The sequence below is a fragment of the Impatiens glandulifera genome, chromosome 4 (genome assembly GCF_907164915.1).
Source record: "Impatiens glandulifera chromosome 4, dImpGla2.1, whole genome shotgun sequence".
Lineage (NCBI taxonomy): Eukaryota > Viridiplantae > Streptophyta > Magnoliopsida > Ericales > Balsaminaceae > Impatiens > Impatiens glandulifera.
The window spans coordinates 13,303,050-13,318,047 of NC_061865.1; the positions used below are offsets into that span (position 1 = coordinate 13,303,050).

Below are 14,998 nucleotides of genomic sequence, written 5' to 3' on the forward strand. Positions count from 1 at the left end.
CATTTTTAAGGGATCCTATATTGCTGTTTTGGAGAAGGATGATGAGATTTTTTCAATGGCATGTTTAAGGTAACCCTATTTGACATGTTTATGCATAATTGCATATAAGAGTTAATATCTAAGGTTTTTTATTTTTTGCAGAATTCATGGGACAAAGCTCGCTGAGATCCCATTCATTGCCACCTGTGAAAAATACCGTAATAAAGGGATGTGCAAACGATTATTGTTTGGAATCGAATGGGTGAGTTATATATTTTTTTTTGCTTGATTTTCAATAATAATCATATGTTACTGATTAATAATATCTCATCCATAGGCTCTTCGACATCTTCAAATTGAAAATTTAGTAATTTCATTCTCAAAAGAAATGGCTAGTCATTGGATTCGACACCATCGCTTTAAAAAGATTGAAAGCTCATTAGAAGAAGATATAAGGCACACGAAAACCTTATTGTTCTTCCATAATACAACGAGGATACAAAAGACCTTAATACGCAAGCCAGGTTCTTTCTCTTTTTACTTTTTCCCACACTTGTGAATTTCTTAGTGTTCTGTACTCTAACTAGCCTATGCACATAATTTCATGTTCATGCAGAGAAGTCAAAGATTGTCTTTGATGTTGATTTAAACCTAGCAGTTGAAGATCAAGGGCAGATAGAGTAGACGATTATGAAATAATCTTGAAGATGGTCTGGGTTTAAGCATAGAGTTGTTGAAATTGAAAATTAATTATGTTGTTTTGATAATACCTTGGGATAAATTTTAGTTTATGGATTAGTTTCAAGGTTTTTTAACTGTGTTTGATAACAGTGACTCTCAATGTTTTGCTTATTCTTAAAGTATTTGGGTGGACAGAACATGTGAAATTTCTTGTGCTGGCACATTATTTATAATTCAATATGATTTATATTTTGCATATATGCATGGAGGTAGGGATGACAAATAATATATATAAGTGAGGTTGATTGTTGCAGATATATCAAATAACTTGATTTATATTTGAACAAGACTTTGACTCCCTTTACTCTATTAGAAAAAAAAAATTGAAGTCATTTTCTATTGTTACTTTTATGATATTATTTTTATTATAGAAGGGTGTGTTGTTTCTTTGTTCGTCGCTCATATTTGAGTTGATGTTACGTTTTGTTGGATTTGAAATCCGATTTAATTATATTAAATTTTGTCTAAAATTTTGATAATTCGAATAATTCTTACAAATGTTGGGTGTTTGTTTTTAAGATTGTGTTTATGATATTTTTTAAAGTCATTGTATGTTTCTCTTTATATTTGATTTTATTCTTAAAGTTTTATTATTATAGGGTAGACTAATAAAGTTTGATTTAGATAAACTTTTAAATTAATAAAAAATTTCGATTTTAAATATAAGTCAATAAAATTTTACAAATTTATAATTTGGACTTTATGATTTTCTATAATTTAAAAAAATAAGTGAATTTATATTTATGAATTAAAAATATATATTATTTATTTAAATAAATGAATTAATATAATAAATTTTATAAATTTAACTTCTTATATTGTAATTTGTTTATTATATTTTTAATTAATTTTTTATTTAATTATATATTTTTTTAATTTAAATAAAAATTCTCATTAAATTCAATTACGAATTATATTTAGGAAATTAACTAAATAATATAAAATAACATTTATAAAATTAAAATAAATAATTAATAATTTAAATATAAAATTTATGAACTATTAACAAAATTAAAATTTGATATCTAGATCATTAATTATAAAAAATTATATGTAGCTCTCATTGCATTGCATTTAATGAGATTTAATTTCTTATCAAAAAAATATATATATTCTTTTAACAAAAATTTTACAATTTCAAATAACTGTGACATAAAATAATATTATATGTTTAGTTCTACTTAATTTACTTCAACTGGAAATTTGAAATGAGGTTATTTGATCTGATGGTAATTTATTATTTTATTTGTGCTCGTGGTGCTATATTTTTTTTTATACGATTTTGCCCTTGTCGCGAAACGCTAAGTGACTTAGCGTTTCGCTAAGTGGATCAGGGGTTTGTATAAATACTCAAATATTTTCATTTCCTTAAATTTATTTCTCTCTCTTCTCCAATTCTCTCCTTCACTTCACGGTGGCCGGCGACGACGGCGGCCGGTGGCGACGACGGCGACGGAGTTTCATTCACTCCATACAAATCTATACAGATCAGATTTACAAGCTCTTCTAACCTAACTAATTCATTTATGTTTATCTATTGCCGATTTCTAACCCTAAATCTATTTTGCATGCAGATTTCTGATTCTAGGGTTTATGTGCAGGTCTCCGATTCTAACTATTTGAAGGTCGTCGAGGTAGATCTTCATTTCAGATGTGATAAGCAGTTATGTTCTTGTTTACATTTTCTTCATTTCAAAAACCTTTTCATATTTCGTTTTGGTCGTATTTGTTGATTCTTATTTGTTATATGGTTCATATTGGTTCATGTTTGAGCATTTCGTTAGGTTATTATTTGTTATTCGTTCATATTTGCAGAAAATCTCTATCTGATAAGAGCGTATGTGTTTCCGTTTCAGATTTGCTTACCGTTTCGCTACGGACTTACCGTTTCGCTACGGACTTACCGTTTCGCTAAGTAGTACCTCGCGATTCGCTAAGTGTCAAGATTTTTTGTTATTTATAGTTAATCATGAACTTCATTTGACAAGGTATCTACATCACTTCATGGTTATGAAGAGAACCTGTGTTAACAAAACAAACCTTCTAATTTTACATTGGAAACATTTAGATTCTTCAGAAAATGCTTTTGAAGAATCTATCATTGACCTCCAGATAAGCAAAGATTGGCTGACTTTGATTTCGTTAGTCATTAAGCTAAAGAAATAAATTTCAAACAATTTTCTCTTATTTGGAGTTCAATTATAGCTTCTTCAAAGACTTTTTCTGAAGAATCTAAATGTTTCCATGTAAAATTATAAGGTTTGTTTTGTTAACACATGTTCTTTTCAAAACCATGACTTTGTTGTTGATACCTTGTCAAACGAGATAGATTACCTATGAAACCAATAAAAAATTTTGTACTTGACGATTCCCTAAATACTACGAGCTCCAGCTAGGAGAATGGTTTGAATTCGATTTCGTTATTAAACAAATATAGTAGCGAAAACGTATTCAAACCATTTTCTCTTAGCTGGAGCTCGTTGACCTCGCGATTCGCTAAGTACCTCCCGATTCGCTAAGTACCTCCCGATTCGCTAAGTGTCTCCCGATTCGCTAAGTGCCTCCCGATTCGCTAAGTACCTCCCGATTCGCTAAGTGCCTCCCGATTCGTTAAGTACCTCCCGACTCGCTACGGAAGTTGAAGAGACGCGCGTACGCACACGCACTAGACCTTATATATTAAAAAATTTCAGAACATTTCATTTCAACCGCCCGACTCTCTCTCTCTAACCCATTTTCTCTTCACTGAATCTTGTCAAGGACGATCATTTCTTCTTTCTTCTCGTTCGTCATTAAGGTTTGTTCATTCTTCTCCCCACCTATCATTTTCTGCTTTTTTGTTCATGGGTTTCGGTTTTTGCATGTTAAGTGTAATGTTAAGTGTTTCTGTTCAGTATTTTTTTTGCCATTAGGGTTTCTGTTTAGTATATTTTTTGGCCATTAGGGTTTCGCTAGGTACCTCCCAATTCGGTAAGTACCTAGCGATTCGCTAAATACCTAGTGGTGGCCGATCATTTTCTGGTTTTTTGTTTATGGATTTTGGTCTTTGCATGTTAAGCTTAGGTGTTTGTTTCAGATTTTTTGTTTAGGGTTTTTGCATGTTAAGTTTTATTGTTTGTTTCTGATTAGTTATGTATGGTTAATGTTGTCTTATGTTCAGTTAACGGTTTCGCTAGGTACCTCTCGATTCGTTAAGTACCTCCCGATTCGCTAAGTACCTCCCGATTCGCTAAGTACCTAGCGATTCGCTAAGTACCTCCCGATTCGCTAAGTTCTTACGGTGTATGTGTTTGTTCTTACATTTTTGATGATGTTGTTCCTTTTGTAGATGGCAGAAACAACTGTTACTGAGTTTCCCGGTCGGATTTCGTGGAAAAGTGCCCTCACCCTGAAGAAGATTGTTAATAAGTTCGAGGAAATGGATCTTCTGAAGAGTGTGTACAATACCCAGTTCAGATCATTATTCACAGCCCCCCTCTTGCAGTTCTCAGGAACTATTGTACATCATATGTTGATGAGGAGGTTAAGCTCAAACTCCAAGGAGATAACTTTCATGGTGAATGGGCACAAGCTTGTATTTGGTATGAAGGAGTATGCGTTGGTTACCGGCCTATGTTTCGGCATTTATCCTGAGTTGGACCAAGAAAAATTGCGCTGTTGTCCACCTCTCTCGGTGAAATACTTTAAAGGGAGCATGAGTGTGAAAATGTGCGACTTCGAGAAAGCTTTTTTCAAATGCAAAGACAAGGAAGATGCATTCAAGATGGGGCTGGTATGCCTGATTTGCCAGTACCTATTCACATTTGACCCAAAAAGAGTTATATTTCAAAAAATACTCAACATGGTGGAAGACAAGGACACTTTCCTCCAATATCTATGGGGGAAGGTCACCTTTAGAGCCACCCTCAAGGGTTTAAACAAGAACATGAAACATCTTAGTACCTCATATTTTGACAAGAAGGAGAAGGTTGAAGATCCTTATGCTCCTTTTGCATATAACATCTATGGGTTCGCAATGACACTTCAAGTGTGGACGTATGAGGTCATCGAAAACTTTATCCCTAAATTCGCCAGAAGGAATCAGATTAATGACCCTCTACGCCCAAGGTTGTTACTCTATCATTCCAACAGGAAAAACACATCGATCGAGGTAAAGACTGTCCTAGAGACCACGGATGTGACTGAGATGGAAGAGTCCTCCATGGAGAAGAGGTTATACATTGGTAAATTGGATAACTTATTTTGATGTATTGTAAACCTTGATGAATATTTTGGAAGTTGGATGATAAATTATTTTGAACTTGAATTGCAGAAAACCTTCAACGTAAAAAACAAGTGTAACCCTTGAATTGACCCTTCAACGTACAAAAAAGATAACCTCGAATTGACTCTTCGTTTCGCTAAGTTGGGGTCATCGTTTCGCTAAGTTAGTAGCCTTCGTTTCGCTAAGTTAGTACTCTTCGATTCGCTAAGTGCCTCCCGATTCGCGAAGTACCTCCCGATTCGCGAAGTACCTCCCGATTCGCGAAGTACCTCCCGTTTCGCTAAGTACTCTTCATTTCGCTAAGTTATTACTCATCGTATACTACTACTAAAACATACAATATAAACTTTAAACCTAAATTAACAACATAGTATCTTACGCATAGTATCTTACCAGTACCATAGTTCAATTAACAACATATATTACAAGATAGTATCTATCAAACTAAATGTTCATATTGTTGAGATGATGAGTCATGCTGCTTAGATGATGAAGCTCGTGCAGTAGATGGTGCAGGCATCACTGCTTTGCATATTGCCCTATTATGTCCAAGCCCAGCACATGAGTTGCATCGTCTCGGGACCTTACGGACCTCACCCTAGGATGACCTACGCTTTGTTTGTGGCCTGCCTTTCTTAACCTTCACATTTGGTTTAAGACACGAACGTTGCTTGATATGTTCGGGAACATCCCAGTTTTCTTCATCACCGAGAGGATAACATGTCTCGGCATATGAATTTATCCAACACTCAGTTGTGTAATACCTGTGTGCAGGGAAAATATAACCAATTATTAATTGGTTAAACAGAATGAACACGTGAGCTAAATATTAATACCTTGAACAGAAGTCATAAGAAACCAAATTCCGACTACGGGCAGCAGCCATTGCATGCGTACAAGGAAGACCCGAAACTTCGAATACTCTACAAGTGCAGTTCATGTCTTTCAAATTGACTTTGAAATGAGACTGATTGTCATGCACATAAAACTCGAATCGGTTAAGCGATTGGACTGTATAGAATCTGGCATTCTCGAATCCCTCACGTAACACCTTCTCATAATTTGGAGATAAAACTTTTTCGTGATTAGACGCTCTTTCTCTTCTATCGTTAAACCAATGTTGTATTGTGAATCTTAAATATTCAGCCATTTCTGAAATGGGATACTTTCTGGCTTCCCTACTCTGACTATTGAAACTCTCAGCATAATTGCTTGTGAGTTGATTGTATCGCTTACCGGGAAAAAATGCTCTACTCCATCTTTGGAACCCAATTTTTTCCAAATAGGCAGCAATCCTGTGATCTTTAACCTTGATCTTGTCAAACCACCGATTAAATTTGTGGATAGTGTACGCCCTTGAAGCCGAATCAAACTCCGCATGACACTTATCACTTTTGAATTTGGCAACAATATTCATTTTTATGTGATATGTGCACGCACCGTGGTCTGCTTTTAGGAAAACAGCACACAAGACATTAGCGATGCTTGGGTGTCTGTCGGATACGAAGACGAGATCATCAACTAATCCAATTGCGTCTCTCAGTTTTTGCATGAAATAAGTCTTCTCTGAATCAACAACGCCGAATGCGACAGGATATAGTTGCTCATTCGCATCCAATGCAATAGCCACCAATAATTGACCACCCACCTTGTGCTTAAGAAAACTAGCATCAACACATAATACAGGACGGCAAAAGGATTTGAAACCCCGAGAGGCCTAGGGACATGAACATATACTTGAAGTGGCCGAGCTCGTCTGTCTGTATGTCGGTTATGGTACCAGGATTACACTTCTCCAACATGTAAAGGTACGATGGCAGTATTCCATAGGAATCCTCTATCGTTCCTCGCACAGCTATTAAAGCATTTTCCCTTGCCCTCCATGCCTTATTATAAGTCAAAAATATCCCATAAGTTGTCTGCGTGTCTTCAATTATTTTCTTAGGCAAGTGGTTATGATGATGGTCCATGTACTTGCTCTTCACGCACTGTCCAATAACCCATGCTGGTGTTTGCATTTTTTTCTTGGGCCTCGACAAAACTGAGCATGAGTGTTGTTGCTCAAATGTCCGGATCTCAAACATCTCAGAAAACTTACCTTTCACAGCCCGCAAGCTCCACTTGCATGTCTCATCCAAACATTTGAGTTCCCAAAGATTTTTTCTTGACTTCTCCACTTTGAATTCAAAATGATTGGTCATCGCATATTTATATAGAGCAAGTTGAAGTTTTTTTTTTATTTTCAAACAACGAACCGACTTCCAATACGGTTTCACTAGTTAATGCCATCGCAAATGTGGGGTCTGGTGGTGATGTGTCTGTCGGGTCTGTCGATGGTGTACCCATTGAAGATCGTCTTGCACTAGATGGTGTACCCATTGATGATCTTCTTGCACTTGTTGGTGTACCATTTGATGCCTTTCTTGCACTAGTTGGTGTACCCAATGATGATCTTCTTGCACTTGGTTGTATAGGTATTGATGCTTTTTCACCACTATTAACATGCAAGTCCTGAGTAAGTGGGATGTGAGGCAAAGAGGTTTCTCCGGCTTCATTTTGACTTTCAACAAAGAATTCCGAGGGTACAATAGGTGGAACAAATTTTTGAGTAAGTTGTGGTGGTAGTATACTTTCTTGAGTTGGGTATGTAAGTAGTGGTATCTTTTTTTTAGTAAATGCTGACTTCTCCACTACAGATACACACAATGGTGACACTGTTCGACCCAAAATCAAGCGTGATAGATATGTGTTCAAATCCCCATCATTATGAATAAAAACAGGTTTTGGATTTCTGATATTCGGAATATCATACTTCACTTGGAGCACTAAATCGTATGTTGATATCTGGAGATTAAGTCTATCGTAGAGTATATCAAGTAATTCAGCATAACGAGTACTTTGGGGTAAATCAAATGTTTTGATTGAAGATGCATCAAAATACAGTATTCCATCAGCATCAAGTTTCCACTCTCCATTATAGAAAACGAAAACTTCAGCTGCAATAAAAAAACATTATTTGATTTAGAGACGGATAATTAATACTTCGCGAATCGCTAGGAACTTAGCGAAACGGGAAGGCCTTCGCGAATCGTTAGGCACTTGGTGAAACGGGAAGGCCTTCGCGAATCGCTAGGCACTTAGCGAAACGGGAAGTAAACCCTAATCAATCTCAGAAACCGAACATCAATAAAACATGCTTATAGACGTACCTATTGGAACAGTGCTCGTGCTCGTCGTGGAGCTCATAGTGGATTTCGAACGAACAGATCTCCGACGAGTTCGCTGCCGCCGCCGCCGGAGTTTAGAGAGAAGGAGGAGAAGAGCGGGAAGAGAGAGAAGGAGAAGAAAAGAAATGAAAAAAAAAAGTACGGAGGTTATATTAAATAGTAAGGGTAATCTAGACATTTCACATATCGTCACTTCGCGAAACGCTAAGTCACTTAGCGTTTCGCGACAAGGGCAAAATCGTCCAAAAAAAATAAAATCACCACGAGCGCAAATAAATTATCAAATTACCATCAGATCAAATAACCTCATCTTTGAGGTTATTTGATCAAATTTCCCCTCTAGAAGTTTAAGATTAAATGAGTACTTTATAGCAACGGCGGAGCGACGTGGCGGGCTCTAGCCCAGGGTAGAATTTTAAAACAATATAGATGTATATGTATATGAATAACAAATATGATGTAGTCTGGTTGACATTGGAGTGAAACGATAATGGGGGAGGTCAGGTGATCAAACTCTGACCTTTCCCTCAGTTTTGTATAAATTATTATAATTTTAATTTTTTTTATTATATTTTAAAAATTACTATAATTCATAATTATACTTTTCTAATTTTATTTTAAATTATTTTAAAAATTATATAAATTAATATATTATTTAGTCTTTTAAAACGATTTATATGCATTAATGAATCTATAATTTCTTTTTGTCTATTCACTTAATAATATATTTTTATCATGATCTTGTAATTTTAAGTTTATGGGCGGGTCAACCCACAATCCGACCCAAGTATCCAAATCAACCACATCTCTCGATCTCTCGACCCGACAATACGGACACTTTAAAAATTAAGGATCATTATATATATATATAGATATAATATTTTCAGCCCAATGAAAAAAATTCCTAGATTCGTCCTTACTTTATAGTTAATATTAGTTAGACTATATTGACCTATGATCTTTTGCATTTTGCAACTCGTGAACTTTATGTTCTTGTTTGATGGAAGTTTTGGTAACATCTCCACAACGGAGATTATAGACTCACACCGGAATGTTTGTAAAACTGAGAAGTATACTTAAATTTAAGTATTAATTGTCAACAAATTAGAAAGTTATTGGTCTTTATTTTTTTTATACAATTAGAATTTATTTATTTATTAATGGGCTTAGACTTGTATTTATAAGTATTTTAAGGTTTTTAAACTAATCTACTCATTTAAAATGTTGTTTACAAAAGTTTGATATACAAACATTAAGTCTTTCTAAAACTTTTCCTCTTCAATATATATATATATAATTGTTTTTTCCCAATTTTTCTTATTTTCCTTTTTCATCATTGTTTTTAGAAGATATGATAATCGGAACCAATATTTGGTATCATAGCCTATCTGAAAAATATGTCGTCGACAAAATCAACAAGGGAATGTGACACTCTCATATTTGTTACTCACGAAGAGTAACTACTCGGTGTGGGCGTTGAAGATGCGGATAAAATTACAAGCACAAGGAGTGTGGGAAGCCGTGATGCTCGACGAGGTCAACAAACGGAATGATAGAATGACTCTCGCCGTCATCTATCAAACGCTTCCCGAAGACGTCCTTCTCATGGTGGCCGAGAAGGATTCCGCCAAACTAGCATGAGAAACGCTAAAGACAATGCATGTTGGAGTGGAGAGAGTTAAGGAGGCAACACACTTTGAGGCGATTCGAATGAAGAACGGAGAGTTGGTGGATGATTTCGCCATTAAATTGACATCAATCGTGACTGTATTTGCTCGTTGGGAGAGAATGTGGAAGAGATCTCCGTAGTCAAGAAGTTCTTTAGAGCCGTACCGCAAAAATACATGCAGATCGATACCGCGATCATGTAACTCTCACACATTTGGTTGGGGTGTGTGATCTTGGGCAGTCTTATAGCCATCTCATTCTCCCCATCATCTTGAACGCATAAAAGTTTACGTGCCCAAGTCTCGTGTGCCATATCCAAGTCGAATATGCTAGCGATGTTAATATTTTTATTTTTAAAATCAATAAATTTTATTTTATTTTCATACCACAAAATAAGAATTTGAGAGGGTATTTGATATTTTCTCCCAAGGCTTATGTGGATAAATGCGAGTGCAAAGTGCCGTTTTTTCTACATTGAAATGATGAAATTATAATCTAGTACTGTCATTTCGGAAGAGAAAGAGAGAGATGGAAAGCTCACAGAATTCTACGGAAACTGTAGGGCATGTTCTTCCCGTCACCGATACCAACAACAGAGGCTACAATCCGATCGCGTCTCAGCGGCAGCAACAATGGCCGACCATTGACGGACCTCTGGGACTTTCAGTGGATGATTCCGTCAGCTATGCACGAAGGTTCTTCAAGTTCGGATTCCTTCTCCTTCCATTCCTCTGGGGTGTTAATTGCTTCTACTTCTGGCCTGTCCTCCGGAACTCCAGTTCATTTCCCCAAATTCGCCGTTGTAAGCCCTACTCTTTCTTTTTTCGTCTGAATCTGTGCAAAATAGTACGGAAATATTCTGCAAATAGAAATTGTTCTGATCGATTATGATTGGCTGCTCTCTCGTGCTTGAATGATTGATTCAACGGTCGCGACAAACGCGACACCGACAACGGTTGAACAAGACAACAACGACTTCTTTTCCAGAGGCGGCTTTCTTCTTCCTCCAGTAGCAACAGAAGCAGAGAATAAAAGATGAGAATTAAGGAAGAAACAAGGACAGATCTATGCTTATTGGTGAAGATAACTTACATCCTCCAACCCAATCTCAAACTCCAATTACAAACCCTAAACCCTAGCTCTGATACCACTGTTGGGTGTGAATGCGATTAAAGTTTGGCTCAGTCCTCTTGTTTATCGATTTCGTTGCACCACTATCTCACACAAAGGAGGCAACCCTCTCACTAGCATCCAAACACCACAAAGGAATTTGACCTCTTCCTCCCACTAAGAGAGTAGTATCTATTTATATTATTAGGTCAAGCCCAATAAGCGGGTTACTAGAGATTGGGCCACAATGTTGGGCCAACCAATACCCAACAGTTTGTAAGCATGTATTTGTCTAGAAAGGAAAATTGCTTCAATCAATCTATCAATGAGTCATTTGTTTTAGTTCTATGCTCAAAATATTAACATATAAAAAAAATTATAACAATATATTAAGATAACATCAAGTCTATATGTACCCCATAATTATCAACTTTTTGAAATAATCTATAAATTCGAACCAACTTGAGACATTGTCAAAGAGAAAATAATAATTTTATTAAAAGAACTTAAACCTTATTGGCTCAATCAACTGTATACAGTCAAGTATCCACATAAAATTAAAAAAATAAGTAAACAATCATTATATTCTTAGATTATGTATAGATTACAACTAAAACTAATTTCTTAATTAAAATGTAACTTATAAAATAGTAAGTGATACATGTAGTACACAAATTAGTCCAAAACTATTATAGCATATATGATATACAGTGCAAAATTGAATATTTAAATTGTTCCCGGTTCAATTTGTTGGATCAATGTGACTTTCGATATAATTTTTTCACAACCATATCATTACTTTTAAAAAAGTATGTCAGTGTCATTTAACTTAGCTAAGTATTAGTTTCTTCAAGGATAGTTACTAAAGCTTTATGGGAGCTAATTTAACTTTATTAACACATTTGCAAATGAAAATTTTAATTACAGATTTGAAAATCTAAATTCTAAATTTTTGATAATTTGAATTTCTTTTTTTCTTATAGAAAAAGAGGATAGAGATCTTCATTAAGTACACATAAAGAGAAGTTTGAGTTAGATTTCTATATAATTTTACATTACCAATTCATTTGAATTTTTTAATTAAATTTGTTTTGAAAGTAAAAATAAAAAATCCTACTATTAATTTTTTCTTTTCTTAATCATATTTGATAGTTTTTGAATATATTATTTTTTTTATCATCATGAAACTAATTTTAAATGAAGCAGGGTGAAATAATCCACTATTTCATCTTTTTTTTTTCAGAAAATTCAAAAGTAAATAATTTATTAAATACTCATAAAATTATTGTTTAAAATACCATATATTCACCTGCATATTATAATATATTTTAACTATTTATATCTCATTTTATATTATTAAAATTAAAAAAAAAATTTATTATTTTAGAAATTCTAAAATTTAAATTTCCATTAAACCCCAAATTAGACCCGCCCTGATTCCATTAGTTTTTTTAATATATATATATATATATATATATATATATATATATATATATATATATATATATATATTTAATATTTTAATTTAATGACTTTATTTTAAAATAATAATTATTAAAAGTTTTTTAAATTATGATTTGATTATAATTGTGTTTTTTAATAAGATTAGTAATTCTAATATATATATATATATATATATATATATATATATATATATATATATATATATATATATATATATATAAAACAATGATAAATTTTCAAATAAATATTTTAAAATAATTGTTTTATTTTAAAATCTTTTATTTATATAATTTCATTTCTATATCTTTTTCAATTTATACCATAGCTCTAGCGGAGATTCCAGTGTAACATATTGTAATTTAAGTGTTTCATCGATATGATGATAGAGAAAAATCATGGCTTTTGCCTTTTTCTAGTTCAATAACTTTAATCGGGGACAAAATTTTTCTCTAATTTCATGGATGCAAAATGCATTTTAATGTCACAAGCCCATGATATATAATTATTCCGAGAAACCGACAAAGAAAAAAAATCATGTTTTGCAAGGATAGTGATAATATAAAAAAAATAATGATGAGAAAAAATACCTTAAACAGCTGTATAGTCGTGTGTTGATAATGTATTGTAAAACAACATACTATTAGTTAATAAAAATATAAAATATCATTACTATTAGCTAATAAAAATATAAATAAAAAGAAAATAATATTAAAACATAGAATAAAAAGATGAAAAAAAGAAAGAGTTGAGAGATTAAAAGGGCGGCCACACTGCCATTCATACAGTCCGGAGGAGTTATCCACCTAATACTAATATTATAATTAAGGACTCGTTTGTTTGATTCGACATTTATAAGCCGTTTATGAATTTTTGCGTAATAAGCTGCTATATTAATTTTGCGTAATAAACTCAAGCAAAAAAATATAATCAAACACACTTTTACGAACGTTTAAGATTATAATTTTAGCGTTTTTCTGTCTTATCATTTTTTTTAAAATTATTCATTCTCTCTTATCTATTTATTCATTTCTAATCATTTTGTTCATTCTCTCATTTATTCGATATATTTATAATATTTTTTTATATATTTATATAAAATTATTATAATAAAAAATATACATTTAAATATATTTTTATTTATTATTTATAATATATTTATCTTATAATATAAAATAATTAAACAAAATATAAAATATAAATACACTGTGATTTTTGTGATTTTTTTTATTTATAACTATAGTTTAGAAATTAAAATAGTCATAATTATCTAAATATATCGATTGACAATTAAAATAAATAATAATACAAATAGGGTGGGAGAGTTCGAAAATAAATTGACAATTGAAAGATTGGGTTAAAGAGGGAAAACATGGAAAGGTGAAAAATTATATATAATAATAATAAATTATTTTCTTTATTATATCATTTATTTTAAAATATATTATTTTTTAATTTAAGTGATTGGTTAATTATTTAAAATTATATATTAACAAAAAATTTATAAAAAATAATATATTAATATAATTTATTTTGAAATATATATTATTTTTTTAATTTAAAATTAAATTAATATATATAACATTATATATATAATATAATTATTAAATAATATTATAAATATAAAAAATAAATTTGACGAAATTAAACATACACAAGCTTAAAGATTAAATAAGCTAAGATTATACTACCAAAAAAAAATAAGTTGGATAAACTGATGTCAATAAATTGAGAATAAGCGGAATCAAACAATTCAAAGTTTTGTTCATTTAAAAAAAATTAAAATAGTTAAAAGTATGAAACAATTCAAAATTTCGAGCATCATTTTATTAAAACGACTCAAGTTCAAGTCTTAAATAATAATTTGACATTTAATCATGTATATCACTTTGTACATATTATTTATCATTTAAATTTGTTGACAATAAATGTTAATTTATAATTTATTATTGATTTTACTCTCTTTCTCAACAAAAATAAAATAAAAATAAAAGAATAAAAATTATAACCACAAAATTAAAAAATATACTAATAATAATTTTAACATAATTAAAATATATATAAATGCTTTTTTTTTTTAATGAACGGCTGCTTTCTTAAATATATAAATAAAATGTCTATTATATAAAAATATTCATAATAAATAAAAAAATATTAATATAATTGAGAAAAAAAAAGTATATTAATTTATTAATAATATATTATTAATTAATTAATTAACTAATAATATTATTATTATTTTTAAAGTTGGGGTCCTTAAATAGTGGGCTTTGTCTACTTATTTAGTAGCTCATTTAATCTCATACATAGGCCCATATAAAAAATTCAACCTATACTTACCCAACTAACTAGGTTAAAACTGGACGCCCCCCATAGAACTCCTGAATTTTTAACCTAATTATATTTTGTTTAGCCGCCGTCTTCTCTTTTCTAAAGTCTATAAAAAAACAGTAACCATAGAGGATACATATCAAAATTCCTGAGATTGAGCTCTGATTAAAAGATGAAAGATGAAAATTTCGTTCTTGAAAAGAGTTTTGAAATCTAT

General features: G+C 31.9%; 1 protein-coding gene across 1 annotated transcript; it reads left to right on the plus strand.

Annotated features, from left to right (window-relative positions):
• LOC124934768 (increased DNA methylation 1-like) lies at nucleotides 1–663 on the plus strand. Its single transcript, XM_047475274.1, has 4 exons — nucleotides 1–69; nucleotides 142–241; nucleotides 317–503; nucleotides 596–663. The coding sequence occupies exons 1-4, from the start codon at nucleotides 56–58 to the stop codon at nucleotides 661–663; spliced, it is 369 nt and encodes a 122-aa protein (XP_047331230.1). The 5' UTR covers nucleotides 1–55.
• The last annotated feature ends 14,335 nt before the right edge of the window (nucleotides 664–14,998 follow it).

Coding starts and splice junctions, on each gene's coding strand:
- LOC124934768 (XM_047475274.1), top strand. Junction 242..316: donor TATTGTTTGGAATCGAATGG/GTGAGTTATATA, acceptor TCTCATCCATAG/GCTCTTCGACATCTTCAAAT. Junction 504..595: donor GACCTTAATACGCAAGCCAG/GTTCTTTCTCTT, acceptor ATGTTCATGCAG/AGAAGTCAAAGATTGTCTTT.